General features: G+C 39.3%; 1 protein-coding gene across 1 annotated transcript; it reads right to left on the reverse strand.

The window, feature by feature from the left end:
* Positions 1-493: 493 nt before the first annotated feature.
* On the reverse strand, positions 494-26,002 carry CCDC158 (coiled-coil domain containing 158). The gene is given in 20 exon segments (XM_054203912.1): positions 494-755; positions 1,922-2,023; positions 3,909-4,121; positions 5,624-5,691; positions 6,559-6,722; positions 8,771-8,896; positions 10,258-10,350; positions 12,061-12,219; positions 12,477-12,589; positions 13,037-13,189; positions 14,433-14,622; positions 15,376-15,858; positions 17,135-17,332; positions 18,816-18,935; positions 22,333-22,479; positions 23,690-23,753; positions 24,370-24,446; positions 24,787-25,114; positions 25,369-25,478; positions 25,914-26,002. Coding segments are annotated over 20 exon segments (3,072 nt in total). The 5' UTR covers positions 26,001-26,002; the 3' UTR covers positions 494-678.
* Positions 26,003-27,368: the final 1,366 nt, after the last annotated feature.

The following is a 27,368-nucleotide window of genomic DNA, read 5'->3' on the forward strand; positions in this document are numbered from 1 at the left end:
GACTCTCCGTTTGTACTGTGGATCAAGCCAAACGTGCCAATAAGCAGTGAAATTTATAGAAAAAATACCACTCGATGAGTCCATTCTGCTTAAAAGAATCATGGTATAGGATGAAAACGGTGCAGTCTTGCAGTTGCAAGTATGCGGTTCAACGCTTTATCTCAACATTACCAGGAGCTACGGGCAGGTTTCCTGAGTCTATTGCAAATACGCGGCAGTTCCAGGACATCTAGATGAATCAGAATTTATTGAGGTAATAACATGAAGTATGGAGGGAGGGGAAACCAAGTTGAACGAAACAAACAAACAAACAACAAACCCAACAAATCATTTCAAAACCTAACTTCCTAAAAAACAGGACCTGAAATGGTGTGCAAGATCCAGAACACATGGAAGAAGTACTGGAACGTGAAGCAGTGAGCGGTGCCCTGGGGCCAGTGTCCCTCACAGCACGCAGCTATTGAAAATGTATGCCAGTGAGAGAGTCTGTATTTAGAATTATTTCTACTCCTCTGTACTTACCACTCATTTAAAAGTAAAAAAAAAATGTAAAGAGTGTCACGGTTCCAGGCAAGAATTACAAAACTGTAAGAACTTTTATTATTAATCTTTAAAAATATAACATATTTTAAACACAATGTACATACGTGAAAGTAATCACTAATGTATAAGGTGTCTTCACTTTGATAGCTTTTTCTTCTTTTCCTTTGCTTTCCCTGTCTTCTTTTCCTGAGTTCTGGTCATCGATGACACGGCTGAAAATAGCAGCAAGAATGGATTATCTGAACACCACCTTACGTTAAAATGATTAGGGCCTCAGGTGCAGACACCCGAAGCTTTCTAATACCCTCCCGCACGTTATACTTATCAAGCCCTTACAAATGCAACTGTAGTTTGCAATTCTTTATATGCAGGGGCTTAACAGAAAAGAGAAACCCTAGTTATAAACAGGCACCACCTCACCCGCTTTGTGAAGCCAAAGCGCCAAATGCTGGAGTAGGGGGACAATGCTGCTATTGATTTCAGAATCTCTCTTAGGGGACGGTGTGAAATCAATACCTTTGGTCCGACTCTCATGGAAACGAATCTCTTTTATATACTAACTCTTGATATATTACAGATATGAATATATATTTTTATGTGGATATAAAAAACAGGCAAACTGAAGATATTAATGGATGGCAAAGAAAAAAAAAGAGAACACTCACACCAAATAATTTTATTAGTTTTACTTCAATCAGGCCACTTATATGTCCCTGACATGTGTGCACTGTATGATCTGGGGAAATAACGATTTCCCAAGTCTACGCAGCAAGACTTAAAGGGGCAAAGTGGAAGCAACTGGAATGTGCAATAAGAAAAAGTGCAGAGAAAAGCAATTCGATCCCACTTGACATCCTGCCACCACAGGAGTTCATGAGCATGTTACCAGTGACTTCAAAGAGAGCAGGAGGAGAACATGGAAAGTTCTCCATCGTCACTGTGGTCATCTCAGATTTAAAAAAAAAAAAAAAAAATAGAGCAAGAAAGGACACGCTTCTGAGGGCACTGCTGGGAAACTATGTTTTTGGAGTCTACTGCTGTCAGAGTATCTGTCAGTTCCCACGAAAGAGTGATCAGCTTGTTAAAAATTTCATTTAATTGGATACGACAGCACACGAGGGCACCCGTGATTTGAAACGTTAAGGATCTTGAAGCTTATTAGAGCTAAGGGTCTGAGCAACCGTGCATTGTGGCGTTAATCTAATTACTCTCCTAGAAGCAGGATAATGTAGAAGTGGGTACTGCTAGTAAAACAGGCATATCTAAATGGACCTCATGCAAAACCACAGGTAGCGCGCTTTGGCAGGTAACAAGAACAGCTTCTGGACAGTATGGGTATTTCAAATAAAATAGGGATATTTTTGGTAAATTCTGGCACCTTGGTTTTTTATCTGCAATGATTCCACCAGGTTTTGCAGGCTTTTCATCTTGTCCTGTAGCCTCCTAGGTGTATTCTCACTAGTTTCCATGGGCTGAGAAGCTAGTGAGAAAATTATTCATCAATATGTTATCACAGATTTAAAAAAAAAGTCATTATAAACTATTTAAACATTCAATCTAAAGTAAAGTTCTTAGAAAACAAGATTTCAAACAATAAAACTTCCAATAGCAAAGAAAATGAGTAAGACAACAAGGTTATTAACTTAGCTGTATTTCTGTTCAAGTGAAAATACAATCGCATTTCTATTTTGCCTGTGAATTACCCCATTTGGGGAATGAAGAAGTGATTTATGTTATTAAAATAGTATTTATGTCCACAACCTCCAAGTCCCTCTTTGCCAGTAAAACTGCAAGGGTTGTACGAAGGAAAGCAGCAGCGTCAGTTGCATTTTACAGATGGAAGACTAAGGTACAGAAAGATGTAACTTAACTAAAGCCAGGAATAAAACCAGAAATTCCAAGTCTTTGAAGATCCAGACCAGTGCAGAATTTATTAAGCATTGTGTTTGCCTGACTGAACACTAACACCCGTACACTGACAGTCACACCAGTACTTTACAAACAATCAGTCTCCTGGAGCCTTTTCTAACCAGAACTTGGGACTGTTTCATTTTTGCTAACGGCATCAATTCTCAAATAAAAAGAGTCAAAGAAAAAAAAAAGGGGGGGGGGAGGAGTCAGAGAAGGAGGTAACTAGCTGACCAAATTAACAAACAAATCAAAAACAACCCCAAAGACAACAACAAAAAAAGTGATGCCACTTGCCTTTCTCATTGAACTGAGCAATGACTCAGGTTGAAATTACAGAAAAAATTCCCACCTGAGAAGCAGGAAACATCAGTCCTTTTGAACTCCTTGGACCTACGGTTAGATTTTTGCCTGTACCAGAGCTAGCTTAGAGCTAGGCATGCAACGTCTCTATTACACTCCTACCTGCAGTGCTCATCTGTCCTCTAAGAGAAATCATATTTTCAGACCTTGCAAAATAGAGAATCATACTGTTTAAAAATAGCATTCGGTAAGTATTATTTGAAAATGTAGTTGCTTACCTATTTTTCCTACCGCATCTCCTCATTTTGGAGTCTTTCTGACACTTACATGTAATAAAGCGGTCCTGACAGCCTGGCTCGCTGGCAAGTAATTAATAGACTACCTTGAAAACCTTCATCATCATCACATGTACCTTGTGATGCAGGAAAGCTTATTTTTATCACTTCAGAGCTACACAGACATAGCCTTACATCAATATTTTCAGTGAACCCCAGAACTTTTCTAAATGTGTTACAGGAACAACTATTACAAATATGGCAATATTTGTAATATTTGGCAACTGCGTTGCCTGTTACTGCAAATATTGATGCTACACATCCCTACAGTCTCTTTACCTGAATAAAGCAATTTACCAGTTCTTAAATTTAGTGGTGTATGGAATTATCTTCTCTTCTCTTCGTACGATACATTCATTAGCTGCAACATTTTTACTCACAATTCGTGTACACAGAAAAACCCTTCTACTTGAAGACAATGGGGACAAGGCGAAGACAGTCTGATGTAAGCAAGAACAGGTTACTTTTAGGTAAGTGGGCCAGAACCACTAAAGCAGTGCTTTAAAATGAACCATCAGTAAATAATGTTTCAATAAATCTGCATACTGTAATCACACTTGCTGGAACCACAAATGGAAGATCAATCCCGTGTCAGCCCCGTACGTTTGAGAATCACTAGTGTTTAACTTCAGCAACACGAATGGATTCTGTAAGTGATGTGTTACAAAGGTACATAAAAAAAATAAATGCCGTATGAAGTAGAGGTACCACAATCGTAACCTATAAAAGACTGTAAAGGGAGTATGTCACTCCCTCACTGTGCTGGCTGGGAAGAGACCCAGCCAAGCTCTTTGGATCAGTGAATGGGACCAGACTTACTTATCTGGGGGACTGAGGCTGCACCCTCTGGAGACAAAACTTTCTTTGCAGACGGTCTGTGCTCTGGTGAAGCGCTGGGGCCAGCTGCAAGGTCGTCGGGCGGAGAAGTTAACAGCAAGTGTACTGGAGACCTTTCTCTGTATCTCTCCTCCTGAGAGACCTTCTTGGGGGAGACTGTATAACGAGGAGCTGCTGAGAAGGTGGATGTACCTCCTAGGAGGTAGCCAAGCAAAAAGCAGTGAGCGCACACCTGAAGAGAAACCCCCACACCAGCTTTGACGTTAGTTTTGTAACAGTTAAACAGTCGGGTTCCCTTCATCGCACTCTTTCGTCCTTTCCACTCCTTATTAGTAGTCAAGGTAGCAGGAGACTACAGCCTCTTTGCAAAACATGCTTGTTTCTGTCGAAGTGATTGTCATGTGAAGAATGGCCACTAAACCTGTCCAGGAGAAAGCAGGGCTAGCTTTTTTTCTGCTGGCTACTCACTCTATATTTGCTTCCAAAACAGTGTGATGGGAGCATCATAGCTGCTAACAACCCAAGACTCCCCATACACCACCTGACTTGGATCTCATTACTTAGGTCTAAGAAGCAGAAAAAACAATGCTTACGCAGGTCTGTCATTTCCCTCCTTTCCAAAAACTGATTGATAGGCTTTGAATTCCTGGCAGAAAGAGTCATAAGGAAGAGACTCAAGATATGCAGAGAAATATGCAATCAGACTACGTAACAGATTTTCACATATATGGCACACAATGTGTGTGTGTAAAAAAAAAAAAAAAAATGTCACAAATGAGGGGAGGATTTACTACAATTCTTTTTTTCTTCCTGCAGTCTGCTTCCTTACTCCTAATGCCCCTTCTGAGACATCTTGAAAATAACTCAGGGAGTTTCTAATGAACTCCCCTTGTTCAACTACTTCTCAAATCTTCTACATAAAAAAATCATACTTGCAGCTATTTTGGAAGCTAGGAAAAATCCCTGGATGTTGCAGTAGGTTTGCTAGAAAGCTGCCAGTAAGTACCCAGGACATTTTCTTTAATACTCAGAAATATAAAAAGAGGACCCGTAGCACTTACTCCTCAAGACAAACAGAGGAGTTCCAGCCTATCTCCGAAGCACAGTGATTAAATAATAACAGAGAACAATTAAATGTATCAGCATCTGAAGGCAAATTTCACAGAAAATTCACAGAATGGATAATCTATGGTCAAGAAAACAGAAGGCGGCTAAAACTAGTAACTTCAAACCCTGATGCTCAAAGCCATATCCTTATATTTCTGTTTAAGTTGCTAAATTCATGTTACCACGTTTTAAAAGGTACTGGACCACCCAGTACTTGGAAGGAAATCAAGGGAATTTGCAACGAAACTCCTCTGAAAAGCACATCCGTATTTAGATACCTGAATACAGAATTCAGGAGCTTAAATTTAGGTGCCAAACTTTGACAATATTATCCATGCTAATTACAAAAGACTATTGCTATTCATGAGTAACTACCATGGAAGATACCCATTCTAGGTGTGCTGGTTATCAGCCTCCATGGAGCTGGAAGTGCAATAGAGACTGTTATACCACCTGCTAAGAGGTATCTGAGTAAATGACCTAAGAAAATATACTGTACCTGGACTAGATTTTTTTGTAATATTCTCTAATGTTCCAGTTTGACATTGATAGGGCACATTCATCCTTAAATGTGGCCAGTGAAAACTTACCAAGGGATGCAAAGGGCAGGGTAACATCTTGGAAGTGAGAATCTCCAGCGTGTAAGCATGAAGGATCCCTGCAAAGAAAACGATGGCAAAACTTGCCTTCTGGATGTGTTATGCTAAGAACGTGAAGCTCTCATATGTAACCTCCAGATCTTATACATGTAAATTAAAAGCAAACAATGTAAAAGAGTTCCAGAGCTCATTCTTAGAGGGATCAAAGTAAGACCACAGCTTTGTTTTCTAATTCCCAGGAAGCTTTTAGCATTATGAATAAAACAATACAAACAAGCTCAGGACTGATGCTGTATTAAAAAAGCCTTAGAACCTGAATGGCAAATGAGTACTTTAATAAGCAGGTTACTCAGCCAAGTGAAAGCACTCCTCACCGTCCAAAGGAATCCTTTTCCACGATGCTTTCAGTAGCAGAGTCTCTAGCTGCAGTCTCCCTGCATGGGAAAACATATCGCAGTCAAAATCACAGCAAAAGCCACGCCAGTAGGATTGCTGCATTTCACATTTTTACAAAATAAGCTTGTTTTTTAAGCAGAGTGCAATGGCAGCCACATTCTAATAGTGAAGAAAAGGCATTGTAAAATTGTTATACCAGTTCACTAAAAAAAGTGTATTAGAGCAATTTACATAAGGCAGAAAACCAAGAATTCTAAATGAAAGAAAAAGCAGAAACGCCAAAAAACAAGCAATAAAGGCAAATGGTGTAATCGCCTTCTATTTCCCTACCACCTAAAGCATCTGAGGAACCCGGCAAACAGCAGAAGCTTTGTAAGCTTTCAGACTATGTCAAGCTAACTCAGAACCCCAACTTTCTTGCAAAAGGACATCCTATACTGCTCCTGAAGCACGTCGATGGCCAGACCCTAGTTTTAGAAGGCAATACAAGTACACAGCACACAACAGAAGTAATAGTATATTACTCTTACACTGTATTCCTCCTGGTTGCTAAAGGCGATTTTCTCCCACCATCGCTGTATTCCTTGCCAAGATCCACAGCGGGAATGTCATTGTCTAAGCTTGTTAGTTCTTGAACAATCCTCTTTAGATCCTGCAATGGTTCCTCTTCCAAAATGCCTGGCTTGGAAGGCATCTGAAAAAAAAAATGAAAAAAAAATAAAATCATTCAGTTACACATAGTTCTAAAGGTACTCTCTTTTTCAATGCTTACCTATACTCATCCAAGGTCATATGTTTTTTCCTCCCTCTACTCTTGCCTTACCAGTTAGAAACAGGGCGGATTTTTTGTAATTTTAATTAAGAAGTGGTGGAGGCTAGATCGTGATAACTTGATGACCGTCAAAATACCCTCTGAATATGATTGCACTCTTGTCTGGAAAGTTATGTGACAGACGTGTAAAGCAACTAAACATGACTGAGGGAGAACATAGCTAACATCTACGTTTTGAATAAATGTAAAAAGGTTATGACTACTGTTTCAAGGTCAAAAACATTAAAATAAGCCTTTAATTACGAAAGCTTCCCCCCACCCAGTACAACCATGACCTTTGTCAGTACTCAGAACCAGTAATCTTTGCTTACGTGACAACTCTGTTTTCTCCTTTTTAACCTGCGATCCCAGGTATTACTCTTTAGTTCACAAACACAGCTCTAAGACAGAAATACTTGTATATCAGGGTGTTTTGCAGGCACTGATTTCTGTAACAGCTGAGTTGTCTGCAAATATAAACCACTTTATTATCACGGCCACACTCTGAGATGAAGTGCAATATTATTCTAATTTTACTGATGAGGACTTGAGGCAAAGGTCTCGTTCAGAGAATCATTCCTTCTGTGAAGAACCGGATTTTTCACACTACTCAGCACTTCACATGTTCAAAGCGCTGGCTCCCACTGGCTTAGGCTTCACCCGTGGATGGAACTGGCTAGAAACATTTAGCTAACATGTTTTCACTTAAAAAAAAAAAAATGTCATTTTCAATGGAAACACCCCAGATTCAGCAAAGCTTATACAGAGAAGAAATCCTCAGCTTCATAATAGGTCAATGTGATACTGAGTCAGAGCAAATCCTTCTTCCCCACATCCCAGCTAAGAAAGGAAGCTACCGACCAGGTAGAGTCTCTGTCTCAAGTGTTGGAGCGGCTTCATTTTGTACAATAACTAATCGTGTAGGAACCAAAAAGATTCAAGTAGACCCTGAATCAAGCTCTCCTACAACCTGCTAGGTCATCACCGTGGCACGACATTAAAATCGGTCCTTTTTCCTACTTTCTCTTCAGAAGTATAAATTGATGAACTCAAAGAAAAGAGAATAGGAGTGCCTGATGCTGCAGGAATTTCACAGAATTAGCTGTCCTTTGTTCCTTGATGTACATGTTTGTCACCACATCAGAAAGTAAACCAGAAAATATTACTGAAAAACATCTGCACTGCCTTGTAGTCTCCTACAGATTTTGAGGTAAAAATGAATGAAAAGACCTCTAGTGCCTTGTGAAGAACTATACAAAATCTGTACAGAAAATACCAAAAGATTACTTTTTTTTTTGCACGAGAGATTTGAGTTGATGTTTTCTGTAATGAAAAATTAGAACGACACTAGCATCTAATTTAAATCTAAATGTAGATGTACAAAAACAAAAGGATGGAAGGGCATTTATGTGTCTTTTAGGATAAAATTGGTCAAAATCAGTGAAGGCCAGCTTGGAGAAAGATTTAAGCGTTGAAAGCTACTACAGGTCAGTCAGATCATGAAATTTATCAGGAACTATGTACAAGTCCACTGTCACTGCCAAATGCAAGTAATTTACAACAAGCAAAAAAAAACCCAAAAAAACCCAGCAACCCCAAAACTACCCAAAACTAGTTCCAGATCAGTACCTTGCATTTCAATAGTTTATAAATGCTATTGGTGATAAAAGTGAGATAAATTCCTACTACGATCTATCGATTTTTTTATTGTCTGGTTGGTTTTTACACGTAGTTTGCAAACGGAAAAAAAGAAAATCTGAAGGCCATAATGTACGAGAAGCTACAGAAAATGATTTGGTCTTTGGTGTTAAGAATTCTCTCTTGGACACTACTAAATGAGATGCTCTCCCATTTAGGCATTCCACGTTGTTTTTCATTTTTGGAATATCCCCGTTTCCCGTGCCGTTTCCCATTTTGAGGCCAGTACTCACAGGAGGGGCACAGCTGGCCGAGTTCCAGGAAGGTGGCACAACAGCAGAGCGCAGGTGGGAAAGAGGCACCATGCGCCGCAGCTTGCCTGAAGCAGAAGCTGAGGAGTAGCCCGGGCCCTGCAGTTCCTGCAGAAAAACATTAGCCAAGCAGAATAACCAAGCACAGCTAAGCGGAATAAATGGGTATAGACAGCAGGCCCTCTGTAGCAGGGGATCTCTTTTAGTCAAGTCTTTTATAACATGCAACATTCAATTCTCAAAAAACTTCCTGTTATTTATTAGGTATGCTCAGACATAACCCTTTTAGTCACTGAACTGGGTGCAAGAGTGGCAGTTCCATTTATATCCAGAATTTTAACATATGCTCTGGAACCATTCCAGCGGAGGGCATCTCAGGGCCACTACAAAATTCAACTGTCCCACAGTTCCTGCACGTTTTTTTCCCCACTTGGGTGAGAATTTCTTTCCTTGGAATACAAGATTCCCCACCTTTGCTGTTGTTCACATAAAGTCATTTTTGTATGGCTTATGCAGACTTGTATTTTGAATATAACATCGCTTTTTACTCAAAACTAGCAACTGGGATGGGTCACTAAAATTAACGATAATTTCTTATGACAACTACTGTTCCAAGCGTACCATTTGTTTATAGTAGTAGTTTCATTGCAGCCTTAGTCTATGGTTATAACGTAAGGCAAAGATAAATAATATTCTCTATTAAACTCATTAGTAAAAATAGAGCTTGGACTATATCTATTGGGCAATAAAAATTCTGGGCTCTTTATAGAGATAATGGCTCTATATTACTGCACTAGTTTCTCTGTACCCTGTCTTTCACTAATGCTACATAGCTCCACAGATGTCAATTACATGTCTTCCTTTTCCTGTCCCAGATGCCTCATGACCGTATTTCCTTTCCCCTTGCCAACACCTCTCTCTGCTTCTTAAAAATTAATGATTTTTTTTGTGCTAACTAATTAGCATAATCAAATTAAACTCCGAGCCCTTGTTTCCGGACTGTATGTTGTACCTTTAAGGTTGCTGGTTTCATTTCAGGCCTGAAGAAGGATGTGGGTGCCTGAAAGCTTGCTAGTGCTTTCTGTCTCTAACAGTTACGCTAGTAAAAGGCATCCCTACAGACCTTGTCTCTCCAATTAGTTTTTTCATAATAATGCCATGAACATTTCTAGCTTTTATTTGTCTAAGGCTGCAAGAAAATGCAAGAAAATGCTGAAATCAAAGCTTAGCAGCTGAAGCGTATGGTCCAATATTCCTGTGGCTGTTTTTTTTTTTTTTTGCACTTACTGTAAATACTACTTCAAAGTAGCTGAAATTACGCACATGACTTGCGCAGCAATGAGGTATTCCACGCAACAAAAGGTTTCAAAACACAAACTTTTTACAGTACTTTGCAATAAACAGGGTTAAACCTAAAGCAAAGTAAAGGCATCTAACTTCATACCCATGCTTCTCAGTAACGTGCTTACTTTTACATCTAGAGTATGCTGCAGTATGAAGCGCATAGCTTCTTGTTGCTGACACTGGATTATGCACTGACATTCTGCAAACTGCACAGATGCCTGTAAGAGAGGAGCGAAGAGGGATAAATTAATTTTGCTTACTTTTCTGTGGATTACACTCTTTCCTGTTTTCTTTCCAATAAAGAAACAAACAAGGTACTCATACGGATGCTGTATTCATCTACCACGATCAGTACAGAAATACTGCAAGACGACCATTCTTGATAGGCTTACAAAAGCAACTGACTGGTTCTACGGTCCTCGCAGCCATAACATGCACGCCATAATGTCACAGAAGGGAGCTAATCCTGTCAGGGACAGTCCTAGACCTACCGAACACCTCTGGGATTAGCACAGTCAACTGTGTTAACAAGGCAAAACTATACTCAATGTTTTTAAAAAGGATGGCTGGAACTTTATTGACTTCTCTTTGTTAAATTGTCATATGGTCTTTCTTCTTTAACGAGTTTACTCTGAAAGGGTGTAAGAAGATCTAATAATGTAGCTATTTTACACTGAGCGAAAGATAGCAAGAAGAAGAGAGGAAGCCCTAAGCCAGAGCACAAAACGAGCGAGAGGTATCTTTACAAACCGGACTGCTTTTATCACTCCAGCAGGAGTTTCCTCTTCGGTTTTAAAGCAAAAACCTGACTCTCTTTCTGTGCTTCTTTATGACTGGCATTGAGGCACGGGCAGGCTCCCCGAGGCACTGTGGGTATACGGTTACAAGCAGCAGCTTTTTGAACACTTAATTCTGAACAATCCACGATAAGCAAGATGGCCAATTACACTTTTTGATGCTTATACAATAGATGCTCTGCCATGGAATGTACTAGCATCCTGGGAGAGGACATACCACAAATTTTACAAATTTCTAAGAATTGTTATTTAGTGTACCATATGGGCTAGTTTTCAGGGAGCACCTGCCCCCACTGTGTCTCAGCTTCTCCGTCAGCCAGCTAGTACTGTGCACAATGATACATATTACAAAGTTAAGTTTCCGGCATCAGGCATTTAAAGTAAGAAATGCCACGCTTGGGAGGAGGCACCGCAATTACTTTTATTTTATTATTTTTTTTAAAGTAATAAAGGAATTTGAGAACACCACCTTACATGGAGATTTACATCCTGAAAAACTAGAATTCTGAGCAGCTGAAAAGGACTCTTCCTTCCGGAAAAGCAGCAGCATACCTGTAGGGCACCTGGGATTTACGTACTAGTCAGACCAAAATGTAGAGCCTAGCCTTATGAGTCCGGTGTATCAGCAACAGAAACCTCAACTAAAAAAGGCAAATGAAACAACACCGTGTTCTTAAAAATTTCCCTCACCCTGAGGGACCCACAGCTGGCTAACTAAGATCCCAGAAAGACCGAGCATGGACAAGTGTGTTGAGTCAGTGTGTGCTCACATTCGTTTCCAGTGGAGTCCCTGTTTTATTGAACAATACTCTCTTGCCAGAGAAAGGAGCCGTGCCAAGAGCCAGAGGAAGGTCCGGAAGGTCAATCTGCTTTAAATTCCCTGCAGTTTGTGTTTACCTGAGCTAGTAAGGAGTAAATCAAGAATTCTCTTAATGAAAATAGAAGTATTTTACCACTAAAAAACCAGAAGACAGTCTTAACTACAGACACCTCTTCAGGTATTTTACAGTACACGTGAACAGGACCTACTAAATACAACCTAGGTAAGAGGTCAGACATTTTCTCTTCCCCAGCAATTGTAGAAGAAAGCACCCAGAAGTGTCACTGAACTGACCCGCTACCTAAAATTACCTTATCAAGGGCTGTCTCCATCTTAGCTATTTTTTCCTTCTGACGTTTGTCTTGTGATCTCAGGATGTCCAGCTCCCCAGCAATCTTGGTATTTTCTGCTGTAATATAGCTCAATTCTTGACTTAGTTTACTATTCTTTTCTCTGAGGTAATGCTTCTCCTGAATTCAAAATAAGGACAACAAAGTACAAGTCAAGAATTTGTAACTACTACATTATCAGCACTTGTCTTCTGCAACTTTTTTGGAAAGATTTGTATTAATCACCCATGCTACCAGGAGGACAGTGAAGGTGGCCATTACGTCAAGTAAAATTCTCTTTGGTCCTTCTTTGGCCAATTGTGCTTTTGGGCGTGCATTTATCTGAAGAAAAATTTCTCTAGATACAGTTAAATACTTTTACACGGAGCTCTTGTGACCTTAGCTGCATTTGTCATTGCCTCTTCCAAGAACTTGATCTTGATCTGTAATGCATCTATCTGTCCTCTCTTGGCCGTGATCTGCTTCTGCATTCCCACTGCAACTTTCATGGCTGTAAAAGACAAGGTTAGTTCTCAATTAACAACATTGATGATGCATTCTGAGTTCTGCCAAAAAACTCTGCAAGTCAGTTATCAGCAATATATTAGAATAAGTTGAACCAGGATCCCATAGTCACTTATGTTTGGAAACCACCCATTAGAGTCAACTGGAGTTTTGTCCAAGGTGGTGGCACCAGACTCATCACGCACACAAGACGACAGCATTCCCTGGCAGCATGCATAAAGATCACCTGAGAAAACTCAACTCATGGTTTAAGTTTTACAGTATGCAGTAAATGGTAAAATAAAACTATGTTTTCATCTGCAATATTGTTTATTTACTTCAAAAAAATATGTGGAGTATTACTATACATCTACTGAGGGATCAATACTCACAAAAATCCTCTTGTTAAAAAGACAAACGCGTGTGATTTTTGGGAAGCGCAATCCCTAATTACCATGGCCATCAGATCCCTCCATAATCTTTAGAGCAGTCCTGGTCTGTTCTAGTTCAGCTTGGGCAGATTTCAACTGCATTTTCAGTCTGTTTGCAGTCTTTTCCATCTCCTCGATTTTATCCTGGTAATCTCTCTTCAAATCTTCCAAACCCTCTGGTGAAAGTAAGTAAAGATTGAAATTATAGTGACAAAAATCATCATTCTTGTAGACTAAGATTAGTGATCTGTTGCCTACTCTCTTTAAAGGAGCATTAGATGTGCAGATAGCTAAGACATAAAGCAAATAACATCCACTGATAACAAATGCATGTCAGCAAAAGCTTCTGTTTCACCAAAACCAAATGTGTTCTCTGGTTGCTTGCCAAAGCAACAGTTCAAGAAAGTGATATAAATCCACATTGCTGCGTTCCTGCTGCTAGAACCAACTGCCTATTGTGAAAGTTAACGGTATTAGTGAGGTGCATTTTGCCCTGGTCATTCTTCTCTCCAACCACACTTATAACCAGACTTATGTCTGAACTGATCTGATTTCTCAAGCATTCTCCCGCAACTCCGCTTCTGAGATCTCCCTTCAACTCCTCCGCTACAAGCCAGCCAGCTTGGCCCTAATTCTGTGGTCATCTGCTCCAATAAGCCTTTCTTATACCTCATTCACCCTGACAGTACCATACAAAACTACGACAGACCTTCCATGTAAAATCACAGTATCATCTGTTTAATTCTTACAAAACTTCACGACTTTAGAAGTATAGCTGAGTTATAAAGTTACCAATGGCTGTTTTCTGAGAGCACAGGGAGCTGTAGAGAGCAAACGACGTGAAGAGTATCATCTGTCTGTCTGCAGCGCAGATTTCACAGAGGATCTCCCTGAATTTTCATGGTTGCCTTAGGTCCAGCCCCTGATTTTTTTTTTTTTTTTTTAAATATTATCTTGATCAGCTTCCCCACACATTAGGTAGGAAAACAGTGCTAGGAGCTAAAACATAAACTTTTAAATAACGCTGTAGCAAAACTACAACAAAACACAAACAAAGTTCCACTGTAATTTGACCACAGATGGTTAACGGGATCCACTAGTGCTCTTAAATGAAAAAGTGGTCAAGTTTCTATTTTGTAATTTACTAGATCTGCTCCTTTGGTCTCCAGAGTCAGAAGGTTTAAGTGTTTTTGCTCAGTGTAGTGAGAGGCCGCCATAAAGATTGTATTCCCATCACTCTGTGCCAGAATCCCAAACCATGACTTAGCTCCGGGAAGCAATCTGACCGCCCTGTGCTGGTAGAGACCCTTCTGCTGTATCAGCAACCTTATTTGGATTCAGCAAGCAAACTGCTCCTCTATTTTTAACATCCACCCAATTTAGCAGCTATCAGAGCTGAGCTAAGTTGAGGCTCCCTACCTGCAAGGCCTGCCAGCTCCCTCCGACCGGCCTGGAGTTCATTCATTAGTTGGTCTTTTTCCAGTTTCATATCATTAAGCGCATGGAGTCTCTCACTGCATGTGTTGACCAGTTTAACCTTTTCCAGTTCCAGCTCGCTCAGTCTGGCCTCCATTTCACGTATTCTGGCTTCCTTCTCATCCTTTGCAATCTACTTACACAAAAAACAAAAGTAATTATGTGTAATATACGTAATTATATAAAATAACCACAAAGATGCGCAGACATCGTCATTACTTTAAATCTCAGTTGCCAGAGTTTGGGGCAGGAAAGAGAGACAGACTAAAATAAACAAATCGTTTTTGTGAAAATTGCTAATCCAGGCAAAAAGGGGCACAACAGAATCTGATGCGATGGCTTCACAGCCTGTTTAACCTTACCAGGTGTACACAAAAATTCTTTCCATCCTCTTGTAGCGCTACCTCCATGTTCACTCCTAGCGCTGAATTATCTTCTCACAGAAGAGGATGCAGTTCCCTATCTGCAGTGAAGTTTTTCAGAAGATGTTGACCTGTGTAAGACTACCACAGCCTGTAATTCTTGTCTGAGAAATAACCAGCTCAGCTTGGAATTCCGAGTGCTCACTCTCTGTTATTTCTTGCTAACACTTCGTATTTCTGGTTCTGTTACTGGTGTGGACAATTCTATCGCTGAGGACGCACATTATATTCCAGCTTTCATAAGCCTTTTGGAAACTGCTTCACACCAGTGAATTATTCATTTTTGGTGGTAATGTGATAGCATTATTCTTCTCTGACCACTAACTCTTCTAGTGCTGTTGGGATTCAAGCTGCGTTGCCTGACCTGCTTTAAAACCACAGCACTAGCACATTAAGGTACAGATTTAAAAACAGAAAACATTTACTGTCTTACAGAGACATAAATATAGCATCATTTTGCACACCTTAAGTTCTTCTACTTTAAGTTTCCAGTCATTTATGTCTTTTATAAGCTGAGATTTCTCAACTGCCATTGCTCCAGCAGTTCGACTGTGCTGGCCCACGATCTGGGTCATGTTATCAATTTGCTTTTGGAAGATCTCAACAATCCTTTCCTTCTCTAACAGCTGCAGTTTCAACGTTTCACGCTCTGACTGTACATTGCGTAAACAGTCCTCTTCGTTCTTTACATGCTGGAGCTCCTGTATCCTACTGCCGAGTTGTGAATGCAGCTTCTTGATTTCCTCACTGGTAACTTCAAGGGCTCTCTCTTTCTCCTGCAGACGGGCCGTCAGATTTGACGCTGTTTTCTCAGCAGTCTCCAAATCGATCTGTTTGGCTGCAAGATCTTCTTTAACTTTACAGAGTGTTTCCTTGGCTGACTCCAGTTGCACAGTCAAAGATGAGATTCTTCCAACGCTTTCATTTTTTTCCTGAATTGCAGCCATCTGAATAACAGCAATACAAGGATCAACCAAGAGAAACGTTCATTTCTACCTTCAGAATTTCCTGTCACGTTTCTAGTTTTCTATAGCTCATCTTAAACATCTGACTTTTACAGAAAAATTAGGTCAGCATGGTCTGGTCTATAACAACGTGTGATTCTTCTGGTTTTCTTTCCTCTGTCTCCATTTTAAGAAATGAAGTATCGCTTAGAATATTGTTTTTCTAATCATAAAAAATTAAAAATGTTTAACTGATGTTAAAAAAAAAATGAGCAAACCGGCAATGTTAGTAAAAAATGTAGAGCAGTTGATGTTAAATAAACTCAAGTGTTAAAACTCAACTGACTGCACTATAAGTTGGAAAAAAAAAAAAATAAACATGTATATGAATAAAATTTATTACTAATTTTCCTGCAGGCAGCCATGTGCGCCATTTAAAGCACCTAGTACAGTGACTCGAGAACCACTGACAGTACAAAATAGAAACAGAAGAAAGGAATGAACTTCCTGATGGTAAGATTTTAAAGGAAGAAGGAATGAATTGACAAAATGTAGAATGATGTGTGAGGTACCACAAGCCTGTGGTTTGCTAGAAAGTAAAGGAATTAACTTGATCTTTACTCACTATACAAACTGGGTTACCTAATTACAGCTCGTTTTTGAGGGGCTGATGTCTTAAAGAAAGGGGAATGTACTGTAAGTCACTGTTTAACAATCTACTCTGTCAGAAGTAGTTCTTTCTGACATAGCACTGCATTCAGCTTAGGGTTACAAACACAAACTTCATTATGTTTTCATTAAGCACTACATAAAGTAAGGCATTAGGAAGGCCTTTAATTCACTAATTATTCTTACAGAGGTGCTCGCTACTGAAAATAGGACCTTCAATAGTTTGTTTGTTATGTCTGGCAGCATCAAACTTTCTGGAAATTTACAAAATTGTTGTTTCGGAGGTTTACAGTCAAAATCAAACGCACTATCAGCAGAACACTCATTTTCTCCTAAGCCTAGTATGTCAAAAATAAAAATGGAAAATAATGCTTCTACTTCCTCATCAGTAAAGAGAAATGAAGGCTGGACAGGTCAGATTAATAGAAAAAAAATCTACAAATTCTGACTGTCTCATGTATCTGCATCTTTGGAAGAAAAATGTTGGCACATGAGCTCCAGAGGCCACCCAACCATGGTAACTGGAGTTAAAGTATTCCTGTCTGAAGTACAGCCCCCAGCACGCGCATTTTCTATCCTGAACACCATCACGCTGCAGCTGCTCACCAACCTGGCACTCCATTTGTCTGTGACATTCAGTCCTCATTTCCTTCACCGTGTTTTCCATGCGCTGCAACTGCATGTTTTTGTTGTCCAGTTCTCTCCTTAGATGGTCAATGGCGACGCTGCTGTCCGTGTTCCGATCCCAAAATCGCTTGTTCTGCTCTTTTTCTAGACTTAGTTCTATCTCTTTTTTATGAAGCTCAGTCTACAAGACATTAAAGTCATCTCCCGCCTTCAATCACATTCAGGATTTTTTTGTTCTTTCTCTTCTCATTCGCAACATTCAATTACAGTCACCTATCTGAATAGGGACTACTGCGTGGATTTACACTTAGCAAAAGAGAGGAACATTGGCTAGACTAGTCTGATACCTCCTACACGTTTTCTTCCAACAAAGCAGTAACTTTCAACTTTAGATATTGCTGCTACAACGCTATTGAAGCCTTTCATGTCATTTATATCTATCATAAAATCAGTACAAGCTAGAAAATGAAAAAAGATTATACTGTGTCTACATCAAATGAAAACCAATGAAGCACTACATTACATGCCAAGGAGAGCTGCTCTTTACCACTATTAACGATTGTTCATTGCTCGTTTCATTTCATGCAGTAATTTGTCACATCTGCTCCAGAGCTTATATCTTTTCCACACGAGACAGAATCGTAACAGTACGTAATTTAAATCATAAATGACAACTTAAAATGTAAATAATATTAAAACTGATGAACATACACATTTTGGAGCTACTAATTTAAAAAATATGTATTTAAAATGTGCCCAAACTGAATTATCAATAGGTTAACTTCTAATCCTAACTTTTGCTATTGTTAACTAGCTGCATATTGTTAAAGTAGAGAACTAAGTAGGAAGCTCAGAGAATGGCTGAATGAAAACATGAGCCGACCACACAGCAAAAAAAGGAATCCTAAAATTAGATCCCTAACCTTCAATTACGCAATGATTATTCTGACTTCAGTCTTCTCTAGAGCTACGTACAACCTGTAGGAAAAGATTTACACTAACATATTCTTGAACAGGAGAACACCATAAGGAATGAAATCATTTCAACATCTCCTTCAAAAGCACCGTGACACTAACTGGCCAACAAATCTAATGAAACCACACAAACCAGTATCCCAAACTTCAGTCATTAAGGAATAATCTTATGTAAGAAGAAAGGCAAGGCTAATTATAGTACATTAAGCCAGTTGTGATGAAACCAGACTTGTGTGGCAATTTTATTTATTTATTTATTTTATACTGTATGTTCATTTTGTGAACATTCTCAATCAGTTACAAAGGAATGTTTAGTGCTGTTAAGAAAATCTTGGACAGGTCTTGCAAAATATGTTAAAGGACCAAGGTTCCTCAACACAGCAATCTAAATTGTGAGGTTAAAGCGAAGGCGGCTCAGCATCTTTAATATGATTTGCATAGGATTCAAGGATTTTGAATTTATGACAAAGCTAATCTTAATTCTGAATGGCCAGTATTGCTAACGGCAAAGGCCTTTGGGGAAACTTTCTTCATAACTAATTCAAATTTTTAGTAAAAAATATTCCTCAAACTTAATTATAAGGAGGCTGCTGCCCTTTGGAAACAAGCAATGTGCAAATCTGAACATCAGCAGTAAGGAGAGGCTTTTAGAAAGCAAGATTTTTTTCAATACTATCACTTGTTTTTACCAACAATTGATGAATCCGGTCATTCAGGTTCCCAGATCCTTGGCTGAGTTGATCCTGTTCTGTCTGAGCTTCTGCTATTTCCGAATGAGCTAGGTGCAACTGCTTCTCAAGATCTTTGACCTAGAATCAAGACAAATATTCATTAAGAATTACCTTAACATATTCTATTTTAAATAGTACATTGAATTTCTTCAGGTTCTACTTGAAAGAAGTCCAAACGTAATCTTCTAGCTCAGGAGAGTTATTCCCTAGGCGTATTTATAATCGCGTTGACTTCTTTTAGTGATTAAGTTCAATTTCATTGCAGAACTAATTGAGGTTCCCAAGAATGAACTGTCTTCCACCCTGATACACAGCTCTTCAAAAATTCCTTACCTACACGGTAAACATTGAACGGAATGGGACAAATGCCACTTTAGAAAAAAAAGCTCAAGCTCCTTGCTTGATTTGCAGTACTACTAATTAGAAAAGCCAATATAAGTAAAGTGTAATTTATATGTAATCATTCAATGAGAAAAAACACAAAATCTCCTACAGCACTCTTCTAATAAACCCTTCAGGATCTGCAATCTCTCTTTTGGCTAACACCAAAACCTGGGCATTTTCCTTTCTACTTTCTTAAAAATGTTTCTTCAGTTTGTGACAAAAGCAATAATCTCTTCCCTTCCTCTTCTGCCCCCCACCCCCTCTTTCCTTCAGCTGATTATAACGATAGCTTAATTCTTTCCAATTAGTAATGGAACATTTATGCAGGGCTAGTCCCAAAACCTCGTGTCTTTCACCAAATGGGGGCTGGGAACATTAGGATGATATGACAGGATGTTTTCAAGGAAAGCTCTGAAGATGTTCTTATGAAGTTTTTCTCACTCAAAATCAACTAAAATCAGTAATCTTCTCTTCCTAGAGCTCGAATGCCTAAGCGGAAGGACACTACCAGGGCCTTTTCTTCCTTATTTGCCCGAGGTCCTTTTAGAAAGGGGTTTCACTCATCTTGTGGAGCCCTCCATCAGGAGGAGCAATCTCAGTAAATCCTAGATCACTTCTCCCTGAATCCCTCTTTACACAACTACTCTGTATTTCCACAGAAAATCTAAGCCTGAAGTACACCCTCTAGGGAGCTCAGTGACTGTGTACAACATTATCAACAGGGCTTTCAGAGACAGCGACAGAAAGAGCTGTCCTCACACAAGGCCTTTCCTGTACAACTAAGCTAATTTAGGGAGAATTTGGTCCCAAGCATATATTCAGCCATATTCGCTTTGTGCTTAATGATACAGTGAAGTTCTTCAGACACACCTAGGCCTAACAGCAGTTTTTATGTAGCTAAGGCAGGGAGGTATATTCCTTCCCTAGGAATACATTAAAAAAAAAAAAATCTACAGAAAAACATGTTTTGCTTGAAATAGTAATCACTTTCTCTGAAAGGATGCAACTTCTGGCAGCGTATGAGATGATGGACCCGTCTACAACATGTTTTAATAAAGATATTAACACAGACATATCCAAACAGAACACTTACGTATTTACATTTATATCCACTAAGACAAGTGCCAGATTTTCTGCCTGCTGTAACTATCTGGTACCAACAACTTACACTGGCCTTAGTTTTCACCTACTCCCTTGAAAATTTTAGTTGCTAAGGTGTTTTCCTACCACAGAAGCTGTGGAGGAGCGCTTGTTGTGAAAAAAAAAAGAGACATACAGTTGTAAAAGCTTTATTTAGATTCTCTCTCACACCTTCCCAGGAATGACTTCACATAACGGCCTGAGATCAAATGATCTCCCGCTACCAGCTTCTCTCTCGCTAATGTCTACCCCAGCAATTCAGTGTATTACACTTTCTGTTCAAAAGCAAATTTTTATCGGACCAAGTAGTATATTTTCTTATAGATATACAAACCCAGCATTTTTTGGAGTCGGGAGACTGTGAAAAATAGCCTTAAATTGATCCCCAGTTTCCAATTTTACATCTGTTATGAGGTAAACAGTATGAAAGGGAATATGCCTAACGAATATACACTACAATTATCGCTATACATGTGATATGACCCTACGCTGTGCACTGCATGATTCAAATCAAAAGAATTCAAGTAAATAGACCTAACATGAAAAGCATATCGTATATTGTACTCTTCCTTAAGCATGAAATACAGTAATGGAGATTAATTTACAAATTCTCCATAGTTCGGTTATGATGCTGTGAAGTCACTTTTGGAATTGACTAGTGTGAGTTTTGATACATGTGAATCAATGGAATTGATAAATGTGGAAACCTACAGAAGTGATAAAACACACTGGCTTTCCTGCTCTGCTTTACGGTGCAAGCACACGTACAGCATGGCTCCACAAGGCTTGACCCGCACATCCCTGCCATTCCAGTCTCAGACCTTTTTGGATCAGAGACTATCAGCTCTGCCAAACTTCACGGCACTCCTGTGACCTTAACTTTCCCTTTCCAATAGTATTTAGAGAAGGATGCCTAAATCCTCATGACTTGTAATCTAAGATGGATTTGGATCCATCAAGCATTTCTGCATCGTCAGCTCCGCTAATTTTCAAAGGGAATGGATAGCAACTGTTTTCAGGTCATTTTCTAAGGAAAACATGAATTACCTTTCCCCAAATATCAGAAAGAATTTAAAGATTTTCAAATTGTTTATAAAACTGGAATCCAAAGCAGTGAAGTAAGTAAAAGACACAGCAGATGTGATATGGAAACGGGATATAAATGCTGCAGTTAGTAACATGGCAGAGATTCTGGGGTGGGACTGTAAGAAGTTCTCTCCATTTGTCTGCAGCAATTCCCTGCTGCAGTACCTGGAAAAAAGTCGGCCTTTGGGGAGAAGCGTGGTAAAAAAAGTTTGTCAAGACTAATGTTTTCTAGTGTGGCTAAGAAATGGCTGGAATACACAGGTGCTGGCCAGCCTGTCTTTTTCTGCCTGTATTATATCCTGAAGCCTTTCGATTTCAATGAAACATTAACGATTCTTAACTTACAATGGAGTACCTCTGTGCACCTGAGTGCTTCTCAAGCGCTGCTGTAATCTCCATGTTCTTCCATCCATCCTACCACTTACCAAAGTTACCAAAGCATTCTTCTGGGCAGTAAGACTTAAATAAGAAGCTATTTTTACTGCCTGTTTTTTTGCTGATATATTCTCCAGTGGTCTAGTGAAACAATGGTTCTTGTCCTGCACGTGCGAGTGATCTATGTAGTACAGAATCATTTTATGCATTTCCAGAAGGCATCATTTGTGGTATGCTCTCTATACATTCGGAAAAATTATTCTGTGTTCAATAAGTTGTGCAAAGCAATTTTGTGTTACAGAAAGATAACCTGTTCTTAAAAATAATTCAAACAAATAGAGTTAAGGATAATGTAATTTATGTTATTGTCCAAAAGGTTCTTCTGAAGCAATTCCTTATCAAAAGACTTCCCTTATGTATCCAAAACATTTCAGATATCCACATATCCAGTTTCACTGGCACTAATGCTAACACGCAAATCCATACATACCTTGTCTTCATACATCCTCTTAGCTTCTCGTAATTCAGAACGCAGCTGAGAAACTGTAGATTCCAGGTGACTCACTTGATGTGCGTGCACTGAATTTTGGTTTCTAGTTTGTTCTCTAGGAAGAGTTTTAGGTGGAGAAATTATAAGCTGTAAGAACCATGAAAGTGTGAAACATTTCTGGTTGTTTCCACTGCATTCAGTATCGCCACTGAAACTCACTGCTTTGAAGCATGATTAACATTCACAGTGGGATCACGTAAAAATTGCACCTTCTTACTGATTAGATCTGCTCTCTGAAACCTACCTCATAAAATTAGATAAAGTGAAATCTTGATTATCTTTATTCCTGATGGTAACTCATTTATTTTCAAGCAAGTTCTAAGAAGGCTAAGGCTGCTTTCAAATGCATCCCGACTATTCCACAAGCAGAACCCAGAAGCATTTTGCTATCACCTATTCGGCCTCAACTATGCAAGCCAAATGTCAATGCATATTGACATTTAAATCTCATCTTACGTTTGCAACACTGCATGGCACATCCTCATTACCAATATATTGAGCATCGGAGTCATCAAGTGGCTGCTGAGAATTAGTGTCTTTTTTTTCTCACACAGTTGTTACCAAAGTCAACAGTATCAACACAGCTATTTATCCCAAATGAAAATTACCCTTTCTTTAAAATTACTCTTCGTTACTATGTGTACACGCATGCAAACCACCCAACTGTTTAGCCATTCTTGTTTGTGATTCAACCAATAATGCTGCTGGAAACTAATTTTGTATCCAAACCCACAGAACATTTAGAAGGCAACGGTCACGGTGCAATGCAGCCACCTCAAACTGCACTCAGCCACAGCTCTTGTGGCTTATGTACTCTTCATCCCTTAACTCTAGCCACATACTCTACAGAAACCGTTCACAACTCAGATAACAGAGACTGCTCATTGCAAAAGCTGGTAGCAAGAACAGATCTGACGGTTCAAGCCAATTTAAGCTTCCACTGATTTAGCTGGCCTTACTCCTCTTCTGAACCGCAGCAGCCTGAGAATAGAACTGGCCTGAGTCTCCCAATTCTCAGAGTGTGCCTAACGCATGGCTATTTTGCCTTCACTCTATATAGCATGGTTTCATGATTTTTTGGTTTTTCCCTTTTTTAATTCATTCAATAATTTATGAAAGGACTGCTTAACTCTTTAGACAAAGACACTAAGAAACCAAAAGTGGAGGGCAGAGTATATACTAGCAGCATAAGCTTTCTCTACGATTAAGGTTACTCTTAACGTTTTCTACACTATCATCAAAAAACATACTGAATGATCTCCATCTGGCTTTGGATATTATTTGCATTGCTGCGTACACTGTTAGCTTTACCAGGCAGTGCTGCCACCTCCTGTTCATGCTCACTTATTAGCTACCCAATCCTGTTTTGAAAAGAAAATACTGGTTATAATTTAAGTCTCGGCAAACAATAACTTCTCCACTGAAGAGGTAATAAGATTTTCCAGTAGTCAGAAATGCAATCATTTTGATGTTCTATTGTGAATGAAATATTACGTATCGAGTTAATGACCCTTTTATTTTGAACAGATTACTGTATAATGCAGGTGGATAGCTGGGGAAACTACAACTTGAACAAGGAAGGACAAAGCTGTTAATGAAATTACTAAGAAAAAGCTGATGTAACCACCAAAGTGACCGCTTTCAGTCTTTTAAGAATGGAACTAGCTTCCCAACAAATTCTAGATGTCCACTTAAGTGACCAATTACACTTACAAAAGTAAGGTGTACAGATTCTTCCAAAATAGTATTTTTTGAGGCAGCAAATAAAACATGAAATTGCCAGCGTGGAAGGAAAGAGCAGCACAAAGTCTAGAGCAAATAAACATCTGGAATGGAACAATTATTAAGTCCTCAAAAACATCGCTTGCTGCCCCCCGGGCACTCCCCCCAGACATCATCATCAGAAAAGAATTATCTGTGGAATGTGAAAAAAATATCTATTTATGTTTTACGAATAAATAAATGGAGAACATGTACCTATGTTGATGTTGCTGAAGCAGTAGTTGGTTTTGCGTCTGTGAATCTTTTTTCAACGAGTCAAGTTCTTCTTCCACCTATTGTAAACAGATAATAATGCTAACCCCTAAAGAAAAGATGGTCTAAACAGTAGTTTTCAAAGCGTCATTCCTTCCTTATGCTTCCACCTTGAACTGTGAAAACATGCACAATGCAGGTAAAATCTCAGCAATAAACCCAATCTCAAGTTGGGGACCGTGTAAAAGGTTGGTGTACCAGCACCTGCCACCTCAGCTGCAAAGCAGCATTTGTGCCTCTTTATGCCATAACCATTTCCTTGAGGCCAGTTCAGGTGGGAGCTCACAGAGTTTTCAAAAATATTTCCTAAAAAACAAACACAAGTGTGTTGGCAAGAAAAGTAGCACTGTCTTCACATACCAGGACAACCTTCTCTTTGAGGTATGACACCTCTGAGTCTAAATCTCGCAGAACGTCAGCAAATGCTGTGCTCAGGTTCTGGATGTGTAGGCTAGTAATATTCTCATGCGCACACAGTTTCTTGCCTGTGCTGTCTTCATAGTCCATTAGGATGCCACGCAGTTCCAGAAGTACTTCCTCGTGGCTGTGTACCATCTTTTTCAGATGCTCAGTTTGACTGTCAGCCTCCCTCAGCATCTCTTCCTGCAGCTGGTTGGCAGCTTCCAGCTCCTGAATAGTATTTTTTAGCTGTATTTTCACATTCTCTTGGCTCTGGGATTCCTTTTGTCTGAATTGGGAAACCAAAGAAACAATTTAAAAAACAGGATTCACAACATGGATTTTTATCCTGACCAATACATGTAATGCTTACATTGATTAACTGCTGTTTTTTACAACTACGTAATAAACCATTTTCTAAACCAAGTCCCATCACCTCATTGCTTTCATTCCTGAGGGCAAGTTTCTCACTTAGGAGACGTGGTGTGCCTCTCCAAGGCCATATACACACTCTCCGTAATACATCTGCTTTGGCTGTCGTACCTGGTATCCTGAAGCACATCCCTTTCCAATTGCACTTCCATCAGTTTGGTCTGCAAATCAGCAATGATCAGTCTTAAATTGATTTCCTGTTGTTCATGTAGCTCAGTGGTCTAAAGGACAAAAAAAACCAAAAACCAAAACACACCAAGATAAACCAACCAAAATACTGAATACAGACACCACCACCCTGCCCTCCCAAAAAAAATAAGGCTGAGAGCAGCATGGGTATGTGAATTAAGAGATTATTTTTGGTTTGGTTTTTTTTTTTATAAAATATTTCTTAATTAACCAGATAGTCACATTGTGCTGTGGTAGACTGATTATGCATGGAACACTGTTACAGGGATCGTGCCAACAACATTATTACCCATTGCCTATTTCTGTCTGTCAAATGACATGTGGGAATCACAACGGCCAAGTACAATTTACAGCAGCCAAAAGGCTGCTCAAAATAGCGCTGGCAAAACTGTCCAAAGACTCAGCAATGCCAAAAAAGAACAAAAGCTCATCTATACTTAAAAATCTGCCCCAAATTTGCAACTCACTTCATTCAGCTTCTTCTGCACATCTCTACCTTTCTGCGAGTATTCTTCCAGGACGTTTTCCATGTGTTCTTTGCCAGCACCACTCATGTCTTTTTTCTCAGAACCAGTATGTATTTCATATTTGGAACAGAAGACGCTATGAGGTGAACTGCTACCACTACTAGAAGAGGCTGAGTTTTCCATCACTGTGCTGAGAATGGAAGAAGCTAAAACATTCTGGTTGCCGAGAAATGGACTGGCAGCACCTGAAAGGCAGAGAAATTTAAGTGTTGAAACAGGAGTCCTTACACGAGAATAAAAAGTCATCTGTACAAACTGGGCATTAGTGCTTTTCAGCTCCTATCTATCGATAGTCTAACCTAGGAATCATCTTTTTTAAGGACAACAAACTAAACGAATTCTAGGGGGTTGCATTCTAGGTGGGGAACATCAGTGTTCAGAGAACACTTCAAAACTGCTCTGCCTTTACCTCGGGCTCTGTGTCAACAAGAGCTGTTCAAGATGCAGGGCCCAAAAAGCATTCAACTCGAAGCATGAACCTATGAGCGTCCTTCTAAGTCACATAATAGTCTGCAATGTTTTTAGTGATTTACTCCCAAATCTTGTTCTGAAATCTGTTTAATAACTTGTCCACGCTAGGCATACTGCCACTTAGTAAAGATTCCTCATGACTCAGAGAACGTATCATTGATGCCACTGGGAATTTGGTGGCTGCTTTGTGGAGTTTCAGAGCCTCTTTTGTTTGTCTTTCCAGTGCCTCCCTGTAGAATAGCACACAGAAACATTTGCTGAAAAGGCAGGACTGAACACAGAAGAGTATCCCACTGCATTGCATCACAAATGCAACTTGAAACGAGTAACTGAAAAGAGAAGTGAAACCAAAGAACTTTTTTGTAATGCTACTCTATTTTCTTGGTTTGCACTTATATTTGGCAACACAGCGCCACATCTTCAATTGCTGCACGCCCACTGTAGTCAACTGAACTATTGTGTTTTGACACTAGCAGGCATAATGTATAAAAGTCCAAACAAGTAAAATAACACTTCATCACAGAAACAAAACTAAACTGGTTTATCTTCTGAAAAGGGATTTTCTTTTATTTTCACATTTTTTCTCCTCGCTGGCTAGTAAAACGCTACCTTACTGACACAAAACTGTAACTATATAGTCAATCAAACCCACAGAAATCTGTCAAATACTTAATTTTCAAGCACAATACGAAACATCTCAGACAACTTGTAGAATCAGAGAAGTGTTTGGTTATATAAAACCTCGAGCACAGAAGAAAGGAAGCCTGTGCCAAGATTCATACCATCTTATTTTATTGGAATTGATCAGGCAACAGACCATTTGCTACATTCCTGCGGAGGAGGGAATGTGCATGTACAAAGAAATTAGACAGATAAGGGGAAAAAAAAAGGCAAAATGAATTCTTCTGACCGAAAGAGAAGACA

This window comes from Rissa tridactyla, chromosome 5 (assembly GCF_028500815.1).
Source record: "Rissa tridactyla isolate bRisTri1 chromosome 5, bRisTri1.patW.cur.20221130, whole genome shotgun sequence".
NCBI lineage: Eukaryota > Metazoa > Chordata > Aves > Charadriiformes > Laridae > Rissa > Rissa tridactyla.